Source organism: Crocodylus siamensis, chromosome 14 (genome assembly GCF_052110815.1).
Source record: "Crocodylus siamensis isolate JL-2025a chromosome 14, ASM5211081v1, whole genome shotgun sequence".
NCBI classification, from domain to species: Eukaryota; Metazoa; Chordata; order Crocodylia; family Crocodylidae; genus Crocodylus; species Crocodylus siamensis.
Window position 1 is genome coordinate 26,981,536 of NC_143408.1, and position 21,394 is coordinate 27,002,929.

The 21,394-nt window shown below is 46.6% G+C and overlaps 1 protein-coding gene across 3 annotated transcripts in view; it reads right to left on the reverse strand.

The window, feature by feature from the left end:
* Nucleotides 1–8,270: 8,270 nt before the first annotated feature.
* The window catches only part of CADM1 (cell adhesion molecule 1), a 264,050-nt gene continuing 250,926 nt past the window's right edge, over nucleotides 8,271–21,394 (reverse strand). For all 3 annotated transcript variants that reach the window (XM_090028087.1, XM_090028086.1, XM_090028085.1), the window contains 2 exons: nucleotides 12,630–12,761; nucleotides 8,271–11,230 (listed from right to left, as the gene is read on the reverse strand). In XM_090028087.1, the coding sequence (XP_089884213.1) occupies nucleotides 11,112–11,230; nucleotides 12,630–12,761 (251 nt within the window). In that variant the 3' untranslated portion in view covers nucleotides 8,271–11,111. The remainder of the gene's footprint in view (nucleotides 11,231–12,629; nucleotides 12,762–21,394) is intronic.

The following is a 21,394-nucleotide window of genomic DNA, read 5'->3' on the forward strand; positions in this document are numbered from 1 at the left end:
GACTTCTAGCAATATCAAATTGGCAGAAAAGTCAAGGAAGTAATTATGCGAGTCACAATCATTTACTAAATGAAAGTAATTCCTCACTATACTTGGTTAAGATTCCAAGAAATCTATTACAAAACTAATAAAATAATTGTGCAATTAGTAGCAAATTACTTATTCAACTTTTGAAAATGTTAAACTCAGGGCAAACACTACATTTTTATTTAAATAATTGTTCTCTTCAATGTAATGACATGTAGAAATGTCCTCCGATCATTTAAATTGCAAAAAAGAGCCAACTGATGCAAGGGCCAGGGGGCGGGAGATTTTGCAGCTGGCTCTTAGGGGCGCACTGCTTTCCCCACAATATACCTCCTTGACCAGTCACCTGCTGACCTGGGGGAGAGGCAGGGCCACAGAGCAACCGGTGCTGTGAACGCTCAGTGTGGGTGAAGGTAGGTGAAAAGGAGGGAAGGACGAGACATGGAGGAGGGCCGAGATGAAAGGAGAAGTGAAGGTCACCTGGCTGTGTGCTACTCGGGAGCATCTCTTGAGACCAGGACCCGGCTGCATGGGCAGGACACGTGGGACTCGTTCCTGACATCAAAACTGGAAAGTAAGAGGGCTTTGCCTGCAATTCCAGCAGCAACCTCTACCGCTGGCTTGCTAGGGGCCACCAGGCCATGCAAAAAAGGGAGCCAGTCAGCCTGCAACCAGGGGTATTTAAAAATCACCTTGGTTGCTTCAGCGTGGCAAATGAAGGCAAGACAGTTGCTGAGCAGATTAGCACCCCCTGCACGGCATTAAGTGATCAGGCAAATGCAGAATATAAGCAATTACAATCCGACTTGAAAGCGAGACGTTGGCGGTCAGCACGAGCACATTTCGGCATCTGGGAGTCAGCGAGTTAAGCTCCAGTCGTCCAGGGCAGCCCCTCTCACACTGCAGGACGCAACGAGGTAGAAATGAGAACCTTTTGAAGTTGCAACTAAGGAAATCTGTGATGGTTTCAAGCAAGAGTTTCTGTTTGGGTTTCTTTTTCCAAACAGATGGATGCTGTAGCATGAAATTGCCAAGATTAAAGGGAGCAGTAGTTTAATACACATGGCTAGGGAGATAGCTGGACCATTCCCGGAGTTGAATCCAAACTCTTGGCGAGGGCCCTGCTCGGCATTCACAGAAAGTAAACAGCCCGAGAGCAAAGCGACTGCATTGCCTTCACAGCACAGCAAAGTTGGCAAAGGCAAAAATAATGAGAAAAGCTCCGATTTGGGGAATGGTATGAATGAACCACACATGTCCATAAATAAATCATGAACTCGCCAACACGCAGCTTATTTGTTCTCACAAAAGCCAGGGCTGGCAGCATTTTCACTGAGCAATGTTCACAACTGGATTCTTAATAGGCTATTAATGTTCAATCAAACTTTTAGCCGTGGAAGTCGGGAAAGGGAGAAGTGCTAAAACCAGACGGGGCTCCGTCCTTTCTCTCTCCTCCAGCCGCAGCCTCCCCGGGCTCTTGCGAGCCGCTCTTTTGTAAACCATCGACTAGCTCGCTTTTGAGCACTCCAAATTATTGAAAATTACTGCAGCTTAGAAGCGGCGGGATGATTGTGTTTAAAGAAAGGCCGCAGCATTAATCATAGCTCAGCGCTTTCAGGGGAGAATACAGACTCTGGCGGGACGGCGTGCCATGCTTTTGGGAAAAGCAACACATCAAATTATGAACAAAGCGAGACTCTCCCCACCCCAATGTACACACCAGCTTGAAATGCTGCACGGCACAACGAGAAGGGCCGAAGACCAGGCGGCGCATTCACGAGGCCCCACGCGCTGCGGTAGGAAGGAGATGCACATACCGATAGAGGGCCGGGCATGGCTCCCAAAGCGCCGGGCGCTCCTGACCCCAGCCCGCGACAAGCAGGGGGAGCTGCCTTCCCCCCCGCCCCAGACAGCTGAATCAGCCAGCTCAGGACCCGGCTCCAGACACCAAACAAAGCTGCAAAGAAACCAAAGAGATTCAAGGCACCAGGTAGCGTTGTGAGTTACTGCATTGGCTTCCTCACCTTGCAGCGCGGCGCAGCTGCGCACTGTTTGCTCAGGGGCAGCCTGGGATTGAAACAGAAGGGAAGGGTGGTCCTGGCACCGCACGCTGCAGCTGGAAGGAAGAAGTTTTTCAGAGGCTTTGCCCTATTGTGCCTCCTCTAGGACAAGATGCTGCTGGAGAAGGAAAAAAAAAAGCAAATAAAAGTACCATCACTTGACATGCCTGCACAATAACATGCCGGTCCGTGACGCGTCGATAGCTCACCATGTTATATTTGGTTTATTTTTTTTGCAACCACGTGGACAGAATACGGTTGCCCTGTGGGGAGCGGGAGGCCGTACGGCAATGAGAAGACAAAAGGTTGTGCTGGCTCCATTTTAGCAGCTGTGTATGCGCGAGGTAGCTGAGCAGCTGGACTCGTAACAAAACATAGCGCGAGTTTCTGCCAAGGAGCAGCGTGGCCCAGACATGAAGGACAGCAACCTAAATGCAGCTCCCGTGGTCTGGAAACTGCAGCTTGCCCATGGGAGTTCCCTCAGATGCCATGGGCAGATATTTAACTCACTGTGTTTGGTGGTAACTCGAAGAGTGTCAGATTTTCTACCTTTCCCTGGCCTCGGTATTTTTTTTTCCACTCCTTATGCTGTTTGCAGTGATCTGCGCATCCTTCCCTCACCTGCTCTCGGTGAGCTCTTCCACCACAATCCTATTTAAGCTCCAGTGGCTAAAAAGTGCCCGGGTGCTTTGGGAACGAGGGCCAGATACACCACGACTGGACTTTCCCCCATCATAGCTTTGCTTATCACACCATCATGCTGGGACTCATACAGCCATGATATCAGAAGAGGAGACCGTGGCTTGAAACGGCCAAAAGCAGCAGAGCCAGGGCTCTAGTCTGCGATTATATCTCATGCACATTTAAAAACCACTTCTTAAACAGCTTGTAACACCTCAAACATGCATAAAAACGCAGGCAGGGATGTATTTGGGGGCTGTGTTGGCCTGAGACAAAAAAAGAAATGCACAAATATAGAGCTCTTGGTCCAGAAACGATACCTGTTATTAGACCAGCTAGTTGGCCTAATAAAAGGCATCATTTCTGAACCAAGAGTTCTAGATGTTTGCATGACAAATGCAGGCTGCATGTCTCCTTCATAAGCAAGAAAGGAAGGAACAATATTCCCTTCCTTCTGCTTCCCTCCAAGTTTTCCACATGGCAGCAGTAGTTCTGCTAGTAAAGCTCCCCCCTGCTTTATTTTCCAAAGCACTGCATTCAACAAGCAAGCCATCAAGAGCAGCTGTGAATACCAGACCCCTGATATCAGTGGCAACAGGCTTTGGCAGGGCGATGCAAACAAACAGAGCAACAAACTCCAGTAATATTTCAATGTATTTATTTATGGGCATTTCTGTGGTGCTCGTCTCCGTAGCATCTAGTCAACAGACAGCAATTGTTTCCCCTCCCAATCTCTGTCCAAACCATAAAAGATTCATGCTTCTAATTTAAATACAGCAGCTGCCTCCTAACCTGATTTCAGGAGAGGTGGCGAAGGGAAACGTCGAGGGAGAGATGAACATTGATTTCGTCACTGGCTCAACAGAGACTGATTAGCGATGAAAAGTCCCTTTCACGGCAGTACTTTTTAATCAAGTCTGGTGTCTCTGGGCAAACAGGTTTTACATATTCGAGCTCTGCGCTGCAGGTTTGAAGAGGGCAAAATAAGCCCACCTGGAAACCCCCCCAAAATCAGACCTGAATTTGGGGCAGCTGCAAGGCGTGGGAGGCCGTGCATGTCATCATCCACCTACCATTATGGGATTTAAATATTTGTCTCCTATTAAAGGCTTGCACTAGAGTCTCCCAACACCAGCTCTGGAAGATTGAAATATCAATTACAGATCAATTTTCTCCTTAAGTAAACACTAATGCAGGATAAACAGTATTAGAAGATGCAATCGTAACTTTGCTGACTTCAGGATGGACTTCCTGCTGCTCACAGCAAGTTTAAGCCTGGAGATTAATTAACCTGAGAAGATATCACTTAAGGAAGATTTAAGGCTATCATGTTGGGAATATGAGCGAACGGAGAGCCGTGCATGTTAAGAAGCCGCAGAGCCCCAGAAAGGAGTAGCGGGCTTTGATTTTCCCAGGCTAGCTCTTGTTTTCCTCAGCCCCGGTTCTGTCTGGCTTTAAGGATTAGGCCTGTGAGACTGGGCGCATTTTCTTTTCATGGCTAAGTGCTTGTAAAACCGCAGGCTGTCGGAGTAATTCCTGGTCATGATTGAAATAATTGTGTAAGTCTCGAGAGCTGGTATAGATGTGATGTCGCCTCTGCATAGCCATTTACTGCCAACCCATCCCCGGCGGCTTCAGGTGTTTGTTTCATTCATTACTGCCCACCTCCTATTGATTGCACTCCTCATTCACTTCGTCGGACCCTGCTATTCTTAAGGAATACGTATAATTTTGTCAATTTGTCCCGTGAAGTTCTGGAAGTCTTAAGCACGTCGGCCCATCAGGAGTCGAAGCAGTGGTTGAAGCCTTCCTCCTGCCACGTTAGGTACTAAGTACACCTGGGTGGCTCTCGTAGCATGGCACCAGTTTGCTTCTGGAGCTGGGAGGGCGTTTGAAGGCAGTGGAGCTGGAGGGGGAAAGTATGATCTTAGGGGTAAGGCACCAGCCAAGTAACTGAGCCTGGGCCTGAGGTCCTGCTTTGCCTCAGATCTATGCTACTTTGGGCAAGTCACAGACCCTCCGGGCCTTGGGTCTTCCTCTGTACAACAAGGGACCACAGCACTTCCCAGATGTGTTGTGAGCATAGAGACTATTAGATGCTCAGAGTCTGGAAACGGGAAAAGAAAACAACTATTAATGCGACCTAGCCCTCCCAAGTGCCATGGTGATGCACTTTTGCAGCTGGATGGATATCTTCAAGCCATTGAAAGTTCAAGTTATTATCAGAAAACCTATTTTTAACTCAAGGAACAGGGCTGCCTTCACTTGGTAACAAGCCCAACTTGGTTTCGAGGACTCACAACCACAGTGGAAGTTTCCACAGAACAGACCTTTTTTGGGTTTTTTTGAGTTTGCAGCAACATGACTAGAAAATAAAATAAAACTCTCCAGTTTGATCTCTGCTTTAGTGATCCCATTTATGCAGACGGCTCTATGAGTCTGCCCTCTGCCCAACCATGGGGTTTCCTCTCCCCCACTTCTGCATCCTGGTTTACTCCCGAAACCTTCAGGATGGTTTGACGTTAACTCAAGGTTAAAGACTTCTGTGCCTCCCTCGGTAACTCTCCCTCCCCACCGGTTTCTCCGTCGCCCCCATTCTCCCTGGGCCTTGGGACCAGTTCTCCTCCTCCTTTGCCTCTCGCATTCAAACTGCTGCCTCCAAAACTTTTCCAAGACCTGTCTGTCTCCAATTACCAGAACACACTTTTGGACCCTTGGTCTCCCAGCAATTATCATGAATTTCTCCAAACCATTCCCAAGACCCCGTGCGTCTTCTGGAAATGCTGCCACCAAGAGCTTCCTTGACCGATTTAACCAGGTCACTCACTCTCTCCCGAAACCTCTACTTGATTTCCAGATTTCTTTTCCTCCTTTCCAACGTGCTGAAACCTTCCTCCCACCTCCCCCTATGCAGTCTATTACTGGCACGGTTTCAGCATCTCTCCGTCATGCCTTGATGCCCGTCTCCTAGGCCACTGCAGTATCCCCCCGCTGCCTTCTCTGCTGGCTCCAGCGTGCAGAACGAGCTTCCCAAGGTGATTTCTCAGATCCCGACCCTCACAGTAAGTCAAGACCCACCTGCCGCTTTGGGCTTAGCACAACCAACAAAATCTCCAATTATGGCTCTGATGTTGCGCGCTTGGGGACGAGCCTGTATATTTAAGCCCCTGCAAGTCCCCATGTTGTAGTACTTAAAACCTGCTGGGATCACCTCGGACACCAATTCCTAGTACTCCTTCCCCTCATCTTCCATGTGCTCCTTCTATCATCGAGATGGTGCACCCCATGGGGCAGGGGCTGTGCTTGCCACTTGCAAGGGTCAAACAACAGGATGAGCGCTATGAGAAACCAACGGCAGTCAAGAACATTTAGCAAACCTCCAGCTACCTTTCCTGCAGAACAGCGGCTTGGAAACGCTACCTGGCTTCTCAGTCTCAAAGTTGAAGTGTCATCCAAAAGACGACAAACTGCAGTTAAAAGTCCCTGAGGCATTGAGTGTTCAGCATGAACTCACAGGTAAGCACCTTTTAATAAAGCAAGCCACCAAGTGAATTGCCATCTGCACTTCCTCCAGCATTGGAGTTTGATTTGCAGGTCACCTATCCAAGTACTGACCCCATCCTACTCTGCTGAGCTTGCAAGATCTGGGGAGGGGAAAAAAAAAAAAAGTCACAGCCAGAAGGAGTATGACAGCAAAGTTTTCAAGAACATTTCATTAGTTTCTTTAGGCTCTGGAATCCAAGATTCCTTAACTAATACAGGATTAAAATTTAATTTCATTCGTATCCAGAAGGATTTCTTTACAACATAACCAGCTACATTTATAGTAATTTTCTATCCCAAAGGATCTTGCCTGTCTACCAAGATCACTTCATGCACACTGATGAAATGCAGCTACCTCCCCTGTGCAACGCCATCTTTTTTACAGTCCATGGCAACATCGTGGAGAGGAAGTGAGGGACCGGGATACCCAAAATAGAGTTGCAATAGGGATTTCAGAGGGGCAAAATGCCATTGCAAAAATTACTGTGCCAACTATTTTTCATCTGGATCAATCCTCTTTACTTTACACACTGGACAGCACAAACCCATCAGTCCTCTGTTTGATAAGGTGCATTGGAATCCACTGTATTTAGCAACTGTCTAGTGGATTTAAATACTTTTAAAAGTTAAAAACATCAAAACATGTTAAAAAACCCCTCGAAACCTCCAGGCTTTTTGCCACAATCCATGTCGCTAAACCACAGTAGACTAATTAAGTCTGCAAATGCTCCTCCACTCTTCATGCATCGAATAAAGTACCACCTTCTCTCGAGCATCCACACTCCGCCTGTCACTGATGTGCATTTTAAAAAGTCCCACTCAAAGCGTTGCAGGGGTCTCCCTCTCTTTTGGTTTTGGGAAATTTGTCTCCTAGGTTTCTCAAGATGCAATGCCAGCGGTCTGGAAAGGGAATGTGCCACTGCCGTGGAGAGGCCGCATGGCTGCTCTCCTTAGGGTCATTTGCAACGGAAAGAAAGGCACGCGTTACTTTTGGAAAGCAGGAAGGGCGACGTCGTGGCTTCAGCCTGCTGGAAGACAGCATCGGAAAAATATCTCTCCGAGGAAGGAACAGAGCAAGCTTTCCTTTTCAGACTTGCAGAGGACACTAAAAGATGGCATCACTGAGTGCCTACAAGTCACCTCGGGGCTCTAAGCAACGTCCTGGGAAAACTCATCAGCCAAAACAAGAGCGAAGACTAACAATCCCCCTGCCCCAAAGAAACAGTCCTCTTTTTACTCTCGTGCCAAAGAAGGGAAAGCACAGCTGGAGGTTTCAGGGGAGCTTTTTAAAAAACTAAGTTGAGAGCACATGTTCAGAAATAATTTAGAGTGGAAGGACCTTTAAAAATACTTCTCTTGTTCTGAGAGCAGCCGGCATTATTCTGCACAGCCAGAAGTGAGAGTGATTTTCTGGGTTCTTCAAAACACTCAAGCAGGCTTTGGCGACAGACGCAAGAATGTTTAAAGCTGGAGAATCAGATGGCATCTGCTACTAGCAGATCTAGAGCAAAAAGAGTTATCTACCCGGCTTTGCAAGAAATGGGGTTGGAAGAGGGGCCAAGTCATACCACGCTATATGCCATGCAAGGAATGAAGCACTCAAGGGAAACGGTTACAGCCGGCTCATTAGCGACCTGCTTTTCATTAGGAAGGTTACAAGTGACTACACGTGAAACATCCGAACTATTCCCAAGCAGCCAGTCATTCTCCCGTGCACCTCTATCCTGGCCAAGGGACAGCACTGACTTGGACTCCGGTGACTGTCCAAGTCAATCGGGACACGGGAAGCGGAGGTGGCAAATGAAACCCTTGAATTTTGTGGCCAGTAGCATCACATCTTGGAGGAAAGGACACCGGTTTCTTTGGGCTGGAGTTTTACATGGCACAAGCCAAGCGCAGACATCCCTGCCCTGAATCCCCCAGACTGCAGAAGGTAAAGAGTGCAGAATGAGATTGAAGAATAGTTTTGTAACATTAATCTTTTTTATTAAGAAGACAGATATTTTATAGTACTTCTTTTTCTTTGTAAAAATGGTATACATGAACCAATACAAAATGTGAATGGGAACATATGGATATGTATTTTCTTACACTGTAACATCGTCCATGGACACCTTAAAAACAGAACTGGCCTAAGGGGAAAAAATAAAAATGGTGTGTGAGTCAAGAACAAGCTTATTTGGCATCAGTGACACGTCCTTCATTTTTTTACTATTCCTTTAAAAACAAGTTTGTTCTTTCTTCACTCTTAAAAAAAGAACCCTTATGATCTAAACCTGTACAAAGTAATACTCAACAATACATTTCAAACAGTGCACTGTATACTGAAGGAAAAAATACATAAACCAATATACAACTAAAATCCATAATTTCCTGGGTTTTGTTTTGTTTTGTTCTGTTCTCGTCCAATGTGGGGGGCCAAAATTTTGCAATCTACCTGAGACGGAAAACACCAATCAAAACACATGAACCTGAGACATGTCAACATTTTAAGTCAAAGTTACATCGGTAACACTGCACTACTGTACACTTCCAAAACAGAAAGATGGGCTGTTCAAAACCAGTATGCCAATTCTGTCATCCGCGTGTAAAAAGCCCCCCAAAAAACCTTTCCATGACAAGCTAACTGCTTCTCATCCTTGGATGCAAGGCTCAGAAAAGAGCTGTACTTGACAACATTTGAAAAACGTTCCTTTTTTGTGACTCTCCCTTTTTTTCTAAAGGGTTTTTAAAGGAGGGGAAAAGACAGAATACTGCTTAAGAGGGCTTTTTCTCTTTTTTCCTTTTTCATGCTGGCCTATTAAAAGCTCTGCCAAAAATTAAAAAGTAAAATTCACACAGCTTAAAAAAAAAAGAGCTTCCTAAGAATCCTCCAATTCCTGACACTTAGGCGCAATTTTTCCCCCTTAAATCAATCAGTGGCAAATTTCTGTATGAAGCACAAAAAAAAATGGCATCCCTTAAAATCCAAGATGACTCAGTCAACAGCCTCCCCTCTATACTGCTTGCTTTAATGCCAGCTTCTTATCAGGGCCTGTGTCAGCAGCTCCATCCCCACTTCGAAACTCAAAAGACTTTCCTCACCTCCTGGTTTCTATCCAATTTCCCTTGCAATCTTGAATGCAAATTCCTACATTTCCCCTGCCAGGAGGAAGGAAAAATAAATAAATCCGTTTTATTTTTCCAGCGTCTCCCAGGGCTTCGAACCTAAAACATTTTCAAGGTAACTTATTTTTAGTAGCTGTGCATCACGACTGCCATCATGCAAGGATCAGTAATTTGTTGGCAGATGGCTCTTGAGGCTGAGGAAAGAGGCCAAGGCTAGGGTATGAAAGGTAAAGAGATAAAAAAACCCCATTCAGCATTTGAGTTTTGATTAAGTAAGTGAAAGAGCCCACATACTGTTCTTTGCACCTCTCCTCTGACCTTTGCCGAACAGAGACGCAGGGCAGGGCAGGCCAGCATGAAAACAAACCCAGCCCTTCTTTTGTCCCTCCTGCCTTTGTCAAGTCCAGATCTGATGGAATGAAAGTTTCACACAGCCGCTTGCTGGATCTCGCAGCAGGACAAAGCTCTGCAATACCGAGCGCATGCAGACCACATCCAGCCGCCTTCCCTAACGAAGCACAAAGGCGAGGAGGAAGAAGAAAATAAAAACTGCTCATTTACAGCCCTTTGCACACCGCAAAGTTTTGTTTTTTGTTTTATCCCTCTTTTTCCAACAAATTAAGGAGAAGTAAAGCCGACTGGGGAAGCTTGACAGGATTGTTTGGATATAATCAGAGCAGAACTACCTCCCCCGCCCCCCGACCCCTTTTCCCTCCTGTGGCCACTCAAATTTGTCCACTTGCATAAAAGGAACAGCCCTCATCTGTCAGGTTTGTTCAGGGCAACAAGGAAGAGGATCCCTTCATGCCCCGAACCTGTCCAGACAGCGTGAGGATCCCTACACCGAGAGCAGTCTACAGACACAGAATTAAAGACAGATTCAATCACGTAGTGACATGCCTCACTTGCAGATAACCCTGTGCAGTAATGTCTCTCCACAGCTACCGGAGTACATTTTGAGTCACAGCCTATTTTCTAGTCTCCACCACATAAAGCATTTGAAACATGGGCAGCCACAAACCGTCCCCAGCGCTTGCTCATCCAAACCTTTACGACAACAGAGAAGAATGGGTTATGGATACAATGAATTGCAAACGATGAAATCTAAAGTGTGCTGGTTCTCCTCTGATGAGATCGAGATCTGAACGGAAAAAAGAGCAGAGATCAAACAAAAGGGGGAAGAAAAGAAAAGGGAGGAAAAAAAAAAGGCTTGAAAAAATAAACCTATTCCAAGGGGTCCCAGCAGGCAATTCCAAAAAGAGACTAGAAAGGGGGGGGGGGGAAGAAGAAGAAACGAACACACACACAGACCCCGTCCCCCCCGACCCTCCCGCTCCCCCTCCCAGAAAACCAAAACCCAAACGAACAAAAAAAACAAGGCACAGAATTTTCTGCAAATGACTTAACTAAACTAAATCCAAGCTGGACTTGGCCAAAAAAGAAAACCCAAACAAGCTGAGGTGTCGAACAGCAGAGTGTACTTTACAAAGAACATTTTTACACAGCAAATCCCGGACCCTCGTAGTCTCGCATCTCTCCAGCCATTCGTTTGAAAAAGAAAAAAAAAGGAAAAAAAAAGGAAAAAGAAAAAGACACAAGCTGGTCGCAACTTTCAACATCACTGTCTCTTTATCATCTAAATTGGGCCAGTAACCGTCCACGGTTGGACACCTCATTGGAACCAAGGCTGATCTAGATGAAGTACTCTTTCTTTTCTTCGGAGTTGTTCTGTCCTCCTTCTGCATTGATTATCGCTGTGTCTGCGTCGGCTGCATCGTCTGCTCCTTTGGCTTCGTGAGTGAAGTATGTACCTGGAAAGAAAGCAGCAAGGTAGTTCTGGGGACTCAGGGACAGGCTCTGGGCGAACTGCTACACCGCAGTCGAGCTAGGGCAAAGGGGAAGAAAAGCCATCGGGAGAGGGATTCAGGATTAAACAGCGCGCCGTGCCCCGGGAGCCGAGACTCGTCAGTGCTGCCTTGCCCAGCCCCCAGCCCTTCCAGTGGGGGCCATCACTCCAGCATCTCTGTGGAGGCCACGGGGCTCCTGCTCAGAGCATCGTAACCCGGCGCCCGGTGAAGAGCCAAACAAGCAAGCAGACTGCGCAGCCAGCTAAGAAGGGCCTCAGGACCAGCGCTACGAGACTTTCTTTTTAAAACCGTGCTGTAGCACTGAAGGGGAAAGTGGCAGGGCCGAGCAGCGGGAGCCTGCAGCGCCGAGCACGCCTGTGCAAGGGGCACCAGCAGCATCTCACCCGCTCCCCCTCCAGCTCTGATCCGCGAGAGGGGAAAGACCCGTTTATGTTACTTCGTGCCACTTAAAACCCACCAGGGTCCAAATGTGAGTGCAAATACAGCCCAGTGCCATGCCAAGCATTTCATGCCCTTGACTTGACGAGGCCTGCTCTTGCGCTCTAAGTTTTATGTATTTTAGTCTAATTTCTCCTTTCCCCCTCTGTCCATGTCATGCCCCCTGTCTTGCCTTCCTCCTCAGTTCTCTCCCATCCTCTTTACTGCTCAGGACCCCTGTCTCCTTCACCCCCTCCAGCCTATTGCCAGATTTTCCCAGCACTTCCCAAGTGGCCTGCTCAGCCTTAAGTTTCCTTCAGTATTAAACCATCCCTCAGACAGACTGGTCAATGCTGACTGCCAGGTGGCTTAAACCCACTTTATTATGAACAACGTTAGACCTGGGTCATAAACTTCAGAGAAAAGCTGAGGTTTGGCCACATCCTACCCTGACATTATGTCTTGCCATCTCTTATGCTCAAAAGTCAAGTGCGGGCTACCATGAAGACCGCGCCTCGAAGTGCATCCCATGAGCGGGAACAAGCAGAGACTACTTGAAGAGCCGACTGATATTCAGGGTCAGTTTAACAGCAAAACCCTTCCCTGTCCCTTGTTACCTCCCGGCACAGAGTTAATTTAATGGGCTAGACCTCCAGCTGGATGCTACGTGGGTCCACACCAGCTGCAGACCTCACCTAACAAGCCTTCATCTCCATGTCTGTGATGGACCAGAAATTGCTCTCACTATCAAAGTCCTCCTGCCTTTTCCTCCGTGAGGCCCGTTTTCCTTCTCTTGGCAAGAGCGACAAAGCTCAGCGTCCTGCGTTGCCAGCGGATGACATGGGATGGAGGGCTACCACCGCCGAGCACCGTGAAGCGCACGCATGCAGCTTCCTTCCAGCTTTCGTGCCTGCCCTCGGCTTACCTTTATGTCTCGCAAAGTATCGCCCTAATATGATGAGCAGGCAGAGCATTGCGAACACCACCACGGCGACGACTCCGCCGATCACTGCGTGGTCCACGGTCCTTATCGACCCTTCCTCACCTGCTCGAGAATCTGCCGAGATCAGAAGAGGAATAGGAATGTGGCACTTATTAGGGGCTCACCGGAAGATCGGGGCTGCAGCTGTCTCCGCGGCTGGAAAAGCCAGCCCTCGCACTTTGGGAGGCCGGAGGGGGGTATGGCGTGGAGCTAGCCAGAGAGATCAGATCAGGCAAAGCAGCAGGCGGGCCCAGCCAAGGCTGACTGAGCCGGCTGATCGGTTGGCAAGGGAGTTTCCATTAGAAGCAGCAGCAGAGGCAGCAGCAGCACCGCTAGCTTGGTGCGGCACAAGCTAGGAGTGGGAGAAGAGGAGGAAGGGAGCCACAGAGTGCATTACTTTTCAAAGACCTGCCCACGCTTTGGCCCCCGTTTCCACTCCCCGCGCCCAGCAAAGGGAGCGATGCAATGACGGGAGGACTTTTAAGTCCCGGAGGTACCGAGATACCACGGGGGCCCGTTCATATCAGTACACCCCCCCCCCACCCCCTCAAAAAAAGTAAACACCTGCATGGCAGAGAATTAATTCCCTTGATGTTGTCACCTCCAAAGAAAACCAAGACTGCATGCAAGATTAAACCCAACTTTTTTTCTGCTTGGTACCCTCTGCGATGTATCAAGTGGCAAAACTCTTAATCCAAACCATAAAACCCTCTTCAAATACAGACAGCAAGTCATAATTGTACATTGCTTCCAACTGCTTTATTTTATTTATTTAACACCTCGCCATGCAATTATTTTTCCTTTATAAGCATCGCTCCCTCAGGATGCCGTCATCCTGGAGAGGAATGACTTATCTGGTAGGGGAACAACTCCAAAATGAACCCAGAATGAGCTACGGCCATGTAAAATGAATGTATAGCAGTGTAAACAATTTTAATTTAAGAACGCAGCTACATCAACCCTCGCTGCAATTCTAATGGCAACGGAGATTTATAATGTAGTAAAAAACAATTATTCTCCCGTTGATTAATACATTAACATTTTGGAATGGAAGCTAAACCATTGTCTCTCTCTTTTTTTTTATTGAGTCAAGCGCGACACCTCCATTAAAATGATTTACTGGCCGTACCTTACGATTTAAGCACAGCAGCAACAGAAACGGTAAAAATCTTTTAACTTTACATGATTTGTGAAGTCATATGTGAAGGATTTACCATTTAAATCTTTCACTACAAGAAGCACGTGGCCTATAAATCTGTCCTGCATGCTGTTGCCCGGACACCTAAGAGAAATGCATTTCACCAGGAAGACTGAGAGTGCAAATTCAAGTCAATTTTTAAGAAAGATTTATCTCCGTCTCTCTCCAAAGAACAGAGCAAATCTCTGAAGCCTCCACCTATAATAATATTTGAAGTTTATCGATCAAGCGTACAGATCCGTGACAGCTAAAGGTAATGGTGCTCTTTTGAGCCGAAACCTGATACAAAGCTTTCAAGTAGGAGCCCAGGATTCACACTTTCTATCGATATTTCCAATTTTGTTCTCAGATTAAGTACGGAAGGATGCAAGTAAATAACTCGTGACTGAGAGCCCCATAAAGTGCATTTTAATTAAAAAAAAGAATTTAAATTAAAAAAAAAAATCCTCGCAGCGTTTCTTTCCGTTACCTTTTAAAAAAATAACGAAACCAAAGCAGAACAAAGGTAGCAGTATTGACACAGACTGGAGAATGGGTAGGTTTAATTAGGTCAAAGCAGGTGCACATTAAAGGACAAAATGACAAGCAGCCAATTAGATAGTGCTGTGTAAAATGAAATCCCCTTCAGCAATGTATCTAATAAGCTAAACTAAGTGTGGCAAAAAGGATTCTCCTGCTAGCCAGGAGCGCTTGCTGGGGGGGCGGTCGCTGCACGAGCTAAAACATGAAACGTTGACGTGCCGATTTGAACATGCTCAGGCTCGGGCCCCGCAGCGCAGTGCCTCCCATTGGCAGGTGCATCACACGCGGCTTGTCCTTTACAAACTCATGACTGGAAAAATGAAATGCAAAATTATCTGTAGCATCATAATGACAAAGCATCCCCGAAGGACCAAGCCGAGCAGGAAAGCAACCAATGAAATATCGGACTCGGTTAGAAAGCCATAAACACGGATCTCTCAATCAGGAGAATTAACTAATCTTGGACTGCCAAGGGCTTCCGATCCAATGAAAATTATTGTCTTTCAAGTCGATTTTTCATAGCTGGGTGAAGGAGACAAAGAGAAACAAGATATGCACAATGGAGAAGAGACATGCAGCTCAAGTTAAGTGGTTCAGGAAACGGCGTGCGTCCCGGTGATCCCGGAGGGCTCTGAAGGCCTCCGGAGGCCGAGACGCACACTGAGAAAGCCTCCCCCGGGGAAAACGTCTGCCGTCAGCCTTCGCAGGCACGCGCCTTCTGCCAACCGTGCACCTGCGCTCGTGCTCAGCAAGGAGGGGCAATTCTCCTGCACGCCTCTTGCACAGCGCCTCACCTGTCTGCATCTAACCGGGCGGCCTCTCACGTGCACCCTAGGCAACTGGTCTCAGCTTGGCATCCAGAGCAACTCCTTTGTGCCACAGCCCAGGAGGACACCGAATGTGGCTGCTTGGGGCAGGTTTCACTCCCTGCATTTATCACACAGGCCCTGTCTGCTCCCAAGTCTGTGGGCACACTTTGGTGTCCTCCTCACAGCAGACAGCACAACTGCTCCAGCAGATACGCTGCAAACCACTCCTCAAACGATGCCCTGCGCTGAGGTCCTGGCTGCCCAGCTCTGCCATTTTTCACAACCATGTCCGTGACACCAGGATCCAGAGTGGAGTTTAGCCCCGCTTAGCAGACCGTAGGCTGCTCTGATTGTGCCTTGCCATGAGGTGCAAAGCACTCAGCTAGAGCCTGTTTGCATTAAGCAAATGGCTACCTTCAAGTAAGCTAAGGACACTGGCATACCTTTTCCCCAGGGGCAATTTTACACCACAGTGGTGTCTACACCATTGGGGGGGTGCGTCATCTGTATGCTTGCTTACCTTTGGTCTCTACTAGCATGCACGTGCCCCAAGAAGTCACCAAGCTTCTTTAAGGATATTTAGCGCTAAAGATCATCGTTTCCTACCTCTGTCATTCTTCACCCCCAAAGAGACAGACGGATCCCAAACTGGGCAGAAGAATTGCTTGCTGCCAGTGGGAGCTAACCTCAATGGAGCAAAGTCACTTGATGCTTGCTGAGGATCTGTCCAGTAATATATAAAGGGAAATACTGCATGCATGCCAAGACCACTTGCCTGACTGCTCCTTTATGGTTTCTGTTCAATTTGCAATTAAGTCAAGAGCAGCGAGCCTTTAGTGAGCCAGTATTTCCCTGAGAAGTGACTTTTGCATACAGCTTGACAAACATTTCTGGCCAGAACAGTTTATTAAATATGATTTCTTCCACTGGGACATGCACTGCCATTTTTCTTAATTATTTCTGTGAAAAAATAGCTTTGCGAAGTACATGCTCCAAGTTTATTTTATTATGTGCATGGCTAAATATTCCATCTTCAACTTTACACGCTAATTAAAAATTAAATATCATACACTGAAGACTTCTAATGACTGCAGACCATCTAATGTCAAGTGTGGGAGCCAGTCATCAGCGCACTTTCGCCTTAAAAGATAATGGGTTCATGTTTATATGAGATTATCAAACGAAAGGGCCAGCTCTTCAAGTTTGATTGCTAATGCACAGGATGTTTATTCCCTAGAAATGCCAGAGATGGGAGTCGCTTATACCTGCATTATCCACCAAAATGTATTTATGCACCTGCTTCCACTTAGATTCACGCAGTCCCACAAGCAAGCGTCACCTGAATGACTCACCAGACTGGGAGTCGGGCAGAGGGATGCTGCCAGCGCCCTGCACGACCTCCAGTTGCTTCTGACCAGGGCTCTGCCCATACACACCAGGCCTGACTTGCAATGCTAACATGTCTCTCCGTGGCTTTATGCAGGGGCTACCAATTATGTGGTGGTTACACCACCACGGGACCTACCCCAGCTGCAGACAGCTTGCTGCATTTGCGATTCAAGAGACTCTTTTAAAAACTCTGCCTCCATATGCGAGCGGCACCAACCAACAGACGCCAGCTTTCAAGTGCACAGCTCAGGTTCAGCAGCCAGTTGTGTACAGCCAAATAAAGCCACTATTATAAATGCTCTCTGTTGTGTCTCTATGGGCAGTTTAGCTACCTGCAATTTCTGGTGAGAATAAGTCTAGAAAGCAAACAATGTCTGGGGACACTGAAATGCTCATTTTTTTTAAGTTTTTTTTTTTTTTTAAAGCAAAAAGCAGCAGCAAGGCACTCCAGCTTCCAACAAGGGACCCTGTCCTCTGGCATCCTTCATATGGTGCCAGCCAAATAACACCGCAACAGAGCCCTCCTCACACAAAGCATTCACAACAGCTATCGCCCCCCCCTAACGCAGGTACCAATAAGTCAGGAACTGGTTCCCTTACAGGAGAAAAAGGGGCCTGAACTGACAAGGTGTCGTAGGCAAATGTCTCTGCTTTCCATAAATGACTCATTCCCTCTGTTCTCCTTTCCAAAGCTTATCGCTGGCATTTGCCAGAAGAGCCCCCTTGCCTAATGACAGGGCTGGTTATGCATAGGGACCGTTTACGGCTCTTTGGCACCACAACTTCACAACGGTGGATGGCAGAAATCCCGTCTCTTGCCTCTCTTCTCTTCACTTGCCATCACATACTTCTTCAACTCTTTCCATCCTTCCTCTCCCATGTTTTAACATTGCTCCCTACTCTTCCTGCCCCACGACAGCCCGGGGACCATCCGTTGGACCCAGCACTATTGCTGTCGGGTCACCTAATGGGAGGAGGGTTTCTGCTTTCTAATGCAAGAAGTGCTAAGGAGGCTTCTCGATGGAGAGCGTGCCGCTAGGGAATGGCTGATAGTATCTGACCCAACCCATCCTGAAGCAAACTCCTCTATTTTTAGACGCACCAGTGGAAACAAATCAATGTTTTATTTCCAGGTGCCAGAAGGCATTAGATCAGGCTATGGCAATTTTTATCACCCTTTCATGCAAGCAGAATAATAATGATAACAACAGCAACAACAGCAATACTTCCTTGTAGGAGGGGAGGGTTTATCCAGGTATGGACCAGGTCCTGTCACTATAACCCATGCACGATGTTGACCGGCATCAAGCAAATTCTTCATAAGGGGCTACTGTAACGGACCCAGGCAGGTACACTCAGAGGTGGGGTTTGCAACGCATCTACAAACCCAGCCCAAGAGATCTTGGCAGCCCAGAAATGAGCTCTACCTAATGAAGCAAAAATGGGTGGGATTGAGAATTACTCAATCATTAATGGCAACCAACACTTCCCTGTTGGAAAGACAGAGGTGTGTGGAGACAGGGAGCAGGAATGAGTTTCCCTAAACTGTGCCCCAGAACCAAAGACTTGACCTTAAAAACAGGCACCTGCTTAACAACAGCATCCCCGATTTACCCAACTCATTCTGGCTTCATATCTATGATTAAAAAAAATCACAACTTTATTACTGAAGGGGGAACTGGGTAGATGGCAGGAGCTGACAAAATGCCACATTATTTGCTAATCCTAAGATGTTATTCTTCCTTAAGATTTGCTTTTCTCAGCACCAATTCAATTATAGATGCTACAAATCCTTCTGACATTTAATTCCCCCTTGTCAGAGAGTAGTAAATGTATACATGTACAGCTTTCCCATTAAGATGTTAATATATATTGGGGCACGCTGGCCTTTATATCAAAGAGCTTTCCTGTTTAAGGGTGGGAGAAAGGCAGGGGAGCAGGAAGGTAAAGCACAGGTGAACGCACGCCGGAGCGAGCTGCTCCCTGGGTAGCCCACAGGCCGTCACTGCGATCCGGAGGCCACTCTGCATTTGAGTCGAATCCAACTTCCGAGCATGCTGCTTTGCAAAATGTCAAAGCACCTTAAAGGAAAGCTGCTGTGATGCATTACACCATCACCTTAGATACCTATATTAACAACTTACTATAAGCTAAAACATATGAGTTTATGCAAAGCTTTTGCACTGCCTTCACAGGGCAAACAAATGGAGCTTCTGGCTTTGAACAGGGGGGCTGCCATTTTAGCTGATACAGCAGTGAACTACTCCGCAGGAGACTCAGCGTGATACAGATTAGCTGCAAAAGCATCCTGGTCTGGTCTCCAATCACAGGGAAGAAGAGACAGATCACTGCACAGATATATATATATATATATACTTTTTTTTGAGCAACTGTTAAATGAAGTAAAAATTAAGAAAAGGCAGAGCTCTTCTGGTAAATAGAACCTGAAGTTTTCCTTTAAGGTGGCAGCACATCTGATAAGAAGTGTTCGCCCAGAAGAATAAATGCATTTGTCGCCACTATCTATTTATCGTTATCTGGTATCTTCTTTTTAGATACCTCGGCAGGAGGGATTAAACAGTTAATAGCAAGCCCATGGCAGGGTCTAATCAGTGGAAGTTCGGTTCACTTTGCTGTTTTTTCTGGCTTCAGGAAAAATCGTTAGTAACCTCATTTCTACCTTGTGGAAGAGGAAAGGTAAATGATGGGGAAAGACCGTGCAGAGCACAACATCTATGCAAACTGACCAAGGAAACTCTCATACATCTCAGTGCTGCTAACAAATTTCTGGACAAGCTCTTATTTCACAGCACTGCTATGCCCAAGTACCAGGCATACTTTACACCTGAATGCCTGGCTTTTAGTTGGCCGTTTTCAAACAGATAACTTATTAGCCCACATTTTCCAAACCTGAAATGGCATGTGGGACTTCTGCCGAAGTGACAGCTTAAAAATAGTCGGCATTGTGGGAACCGTCTCGAGAGTTGGAGAAGCCAGTGGATTTTAGTGGCAAGTCTAACAATGTGGGTCAAACACCTAAGGCAAGATTGAGGCTCCAGGCAAAACCATGGCAGGTTTTTTTCCCAGCTATTCGATAGAAAAGTTCTGTTTGACTCCGTTTTTAATGGGCCTTTTTCAGAGAGAGAGAGAGAAAAAATCTAGCTCCTGTGGGTTTATTTTCACTCTGTTGGCAGGTGGTCAGAGCTCTAGATTCAGAGACTGAGACACTGGATTAGATGTGACAGTGGGCTCATTGCTTGCCAGGATTTAAATCTAAATCGCATCTGATTTGGAAGTTTATAAAAAGCATCCAACTTGCAAAAACCACTGAGAACAAAACGCAAGGTTTTTATTTTTAAACCCTGCAAAGCCCCAGATGACAAAGTCCTGTCCTGGATAGGATTTTTAGAGCCAGGGCTTACAAACCCTACAGAGCTGGGTTTTTAAGGCAGCCCTCACTGGAGCAGAGCCCCCGCCAGGGAAGCACTTGGGATGCTTGAAGGCAGAGGGGCAAGGGGCCTTCGCGGCATGTGGCAACCTGAGACCTCCAGCACCTCACTCCCAGGCCAGCTGAGCCCCAAGGATGTCTTCTAAACAAGGCCTTTTTTCCCCGTGCTTCTTACTGCATTTGTATGCTCCAGCTGTGTGGCTCATTAAAGCCCTGTTTTTTAACACCTAGGGCACACTTATAAATAAAGCACTTAAGGAGATATAGTTTGTCCCACCCCTGGCTCTGAAACAGAGCATTTTATTCCTATGATTTAGTGTAGCTGCCACATGAATGGGTTCCCTGCCTGGTTTACACCTCTTTCTATGTAGACCCAGTCTTAAAACATTGTTGGGGTACTGGTGACAGCTCTGAAGTTTCTTGCCTGCACACTGGTGCTGTAAACAGCAGGAGATGGATAGATCTCTTTGTGCGGGCACAGTATGGACATTAATTTCCACACCTCTGGATTTACTGCTGTAGTCCCACAAAAATTTCTTGATGGTACTTCCATTTCTGGAAGGAAATTAAGTTTTAACCGGTGATGTGGGCCAAGGGGCGCTTGCCATTTTTTTTTTTTTTTTTTTTTTACAGTCTAATCAAAGCGATCACGCTTTACCTGCCTCTGCAATATCAAACCATGCTGGGGAAGGGAAAACCTAGCCGAGTCATTTAAATCCAGCAGTCCCTCTTCTGTAATGGATAAAGTTTGCAGAAATGCCTGTAGGACTTACACTTTTAAGTCTCATTATCAAGTGTGATCTGGGTATTAGGGAACCTAAGTCACTCAGGTGCTTTTGAAAAGTTCCCCCTAAATCTAAAAAGGTGCAACCTGTACTGAAACAGCCCAGCCATCTCTGCTAATGATTGGGAGGGCTAAAGAGAGTCAATTTGGACATTTCCAAATTGAATTTTCTCCTATAAGGGAGGACCGGTTGGCCAATCTGCTTCATGGAGAAAATTGTATTGAACTGCTTAAGAAGATGACATTAGCTGAAGCAGCACAAAGGTTTGGGGTGGTGGGTTTTTTTTTTTTTTTGGGGGGGGGGAGGGGGAAGGAAGGGATTGGTCATTATTTCCAAAAATAAATACATGACTTATCCATAATATGAAAGGGATGAAATTGCTACCTAGATACAGTAGGGGAAAATGGTAATATTATTCATTACTACAGTTTAGCATTAAGTGTGCTACACCTACTCTAATTTATTGATGGACTGTTTAAGACCGGTGTTAACCTGTTTGTCTTGTATTATAATTGAATTTGGTCTCCAATTTAAGCTACAAAAATTCAAGGAGTTCA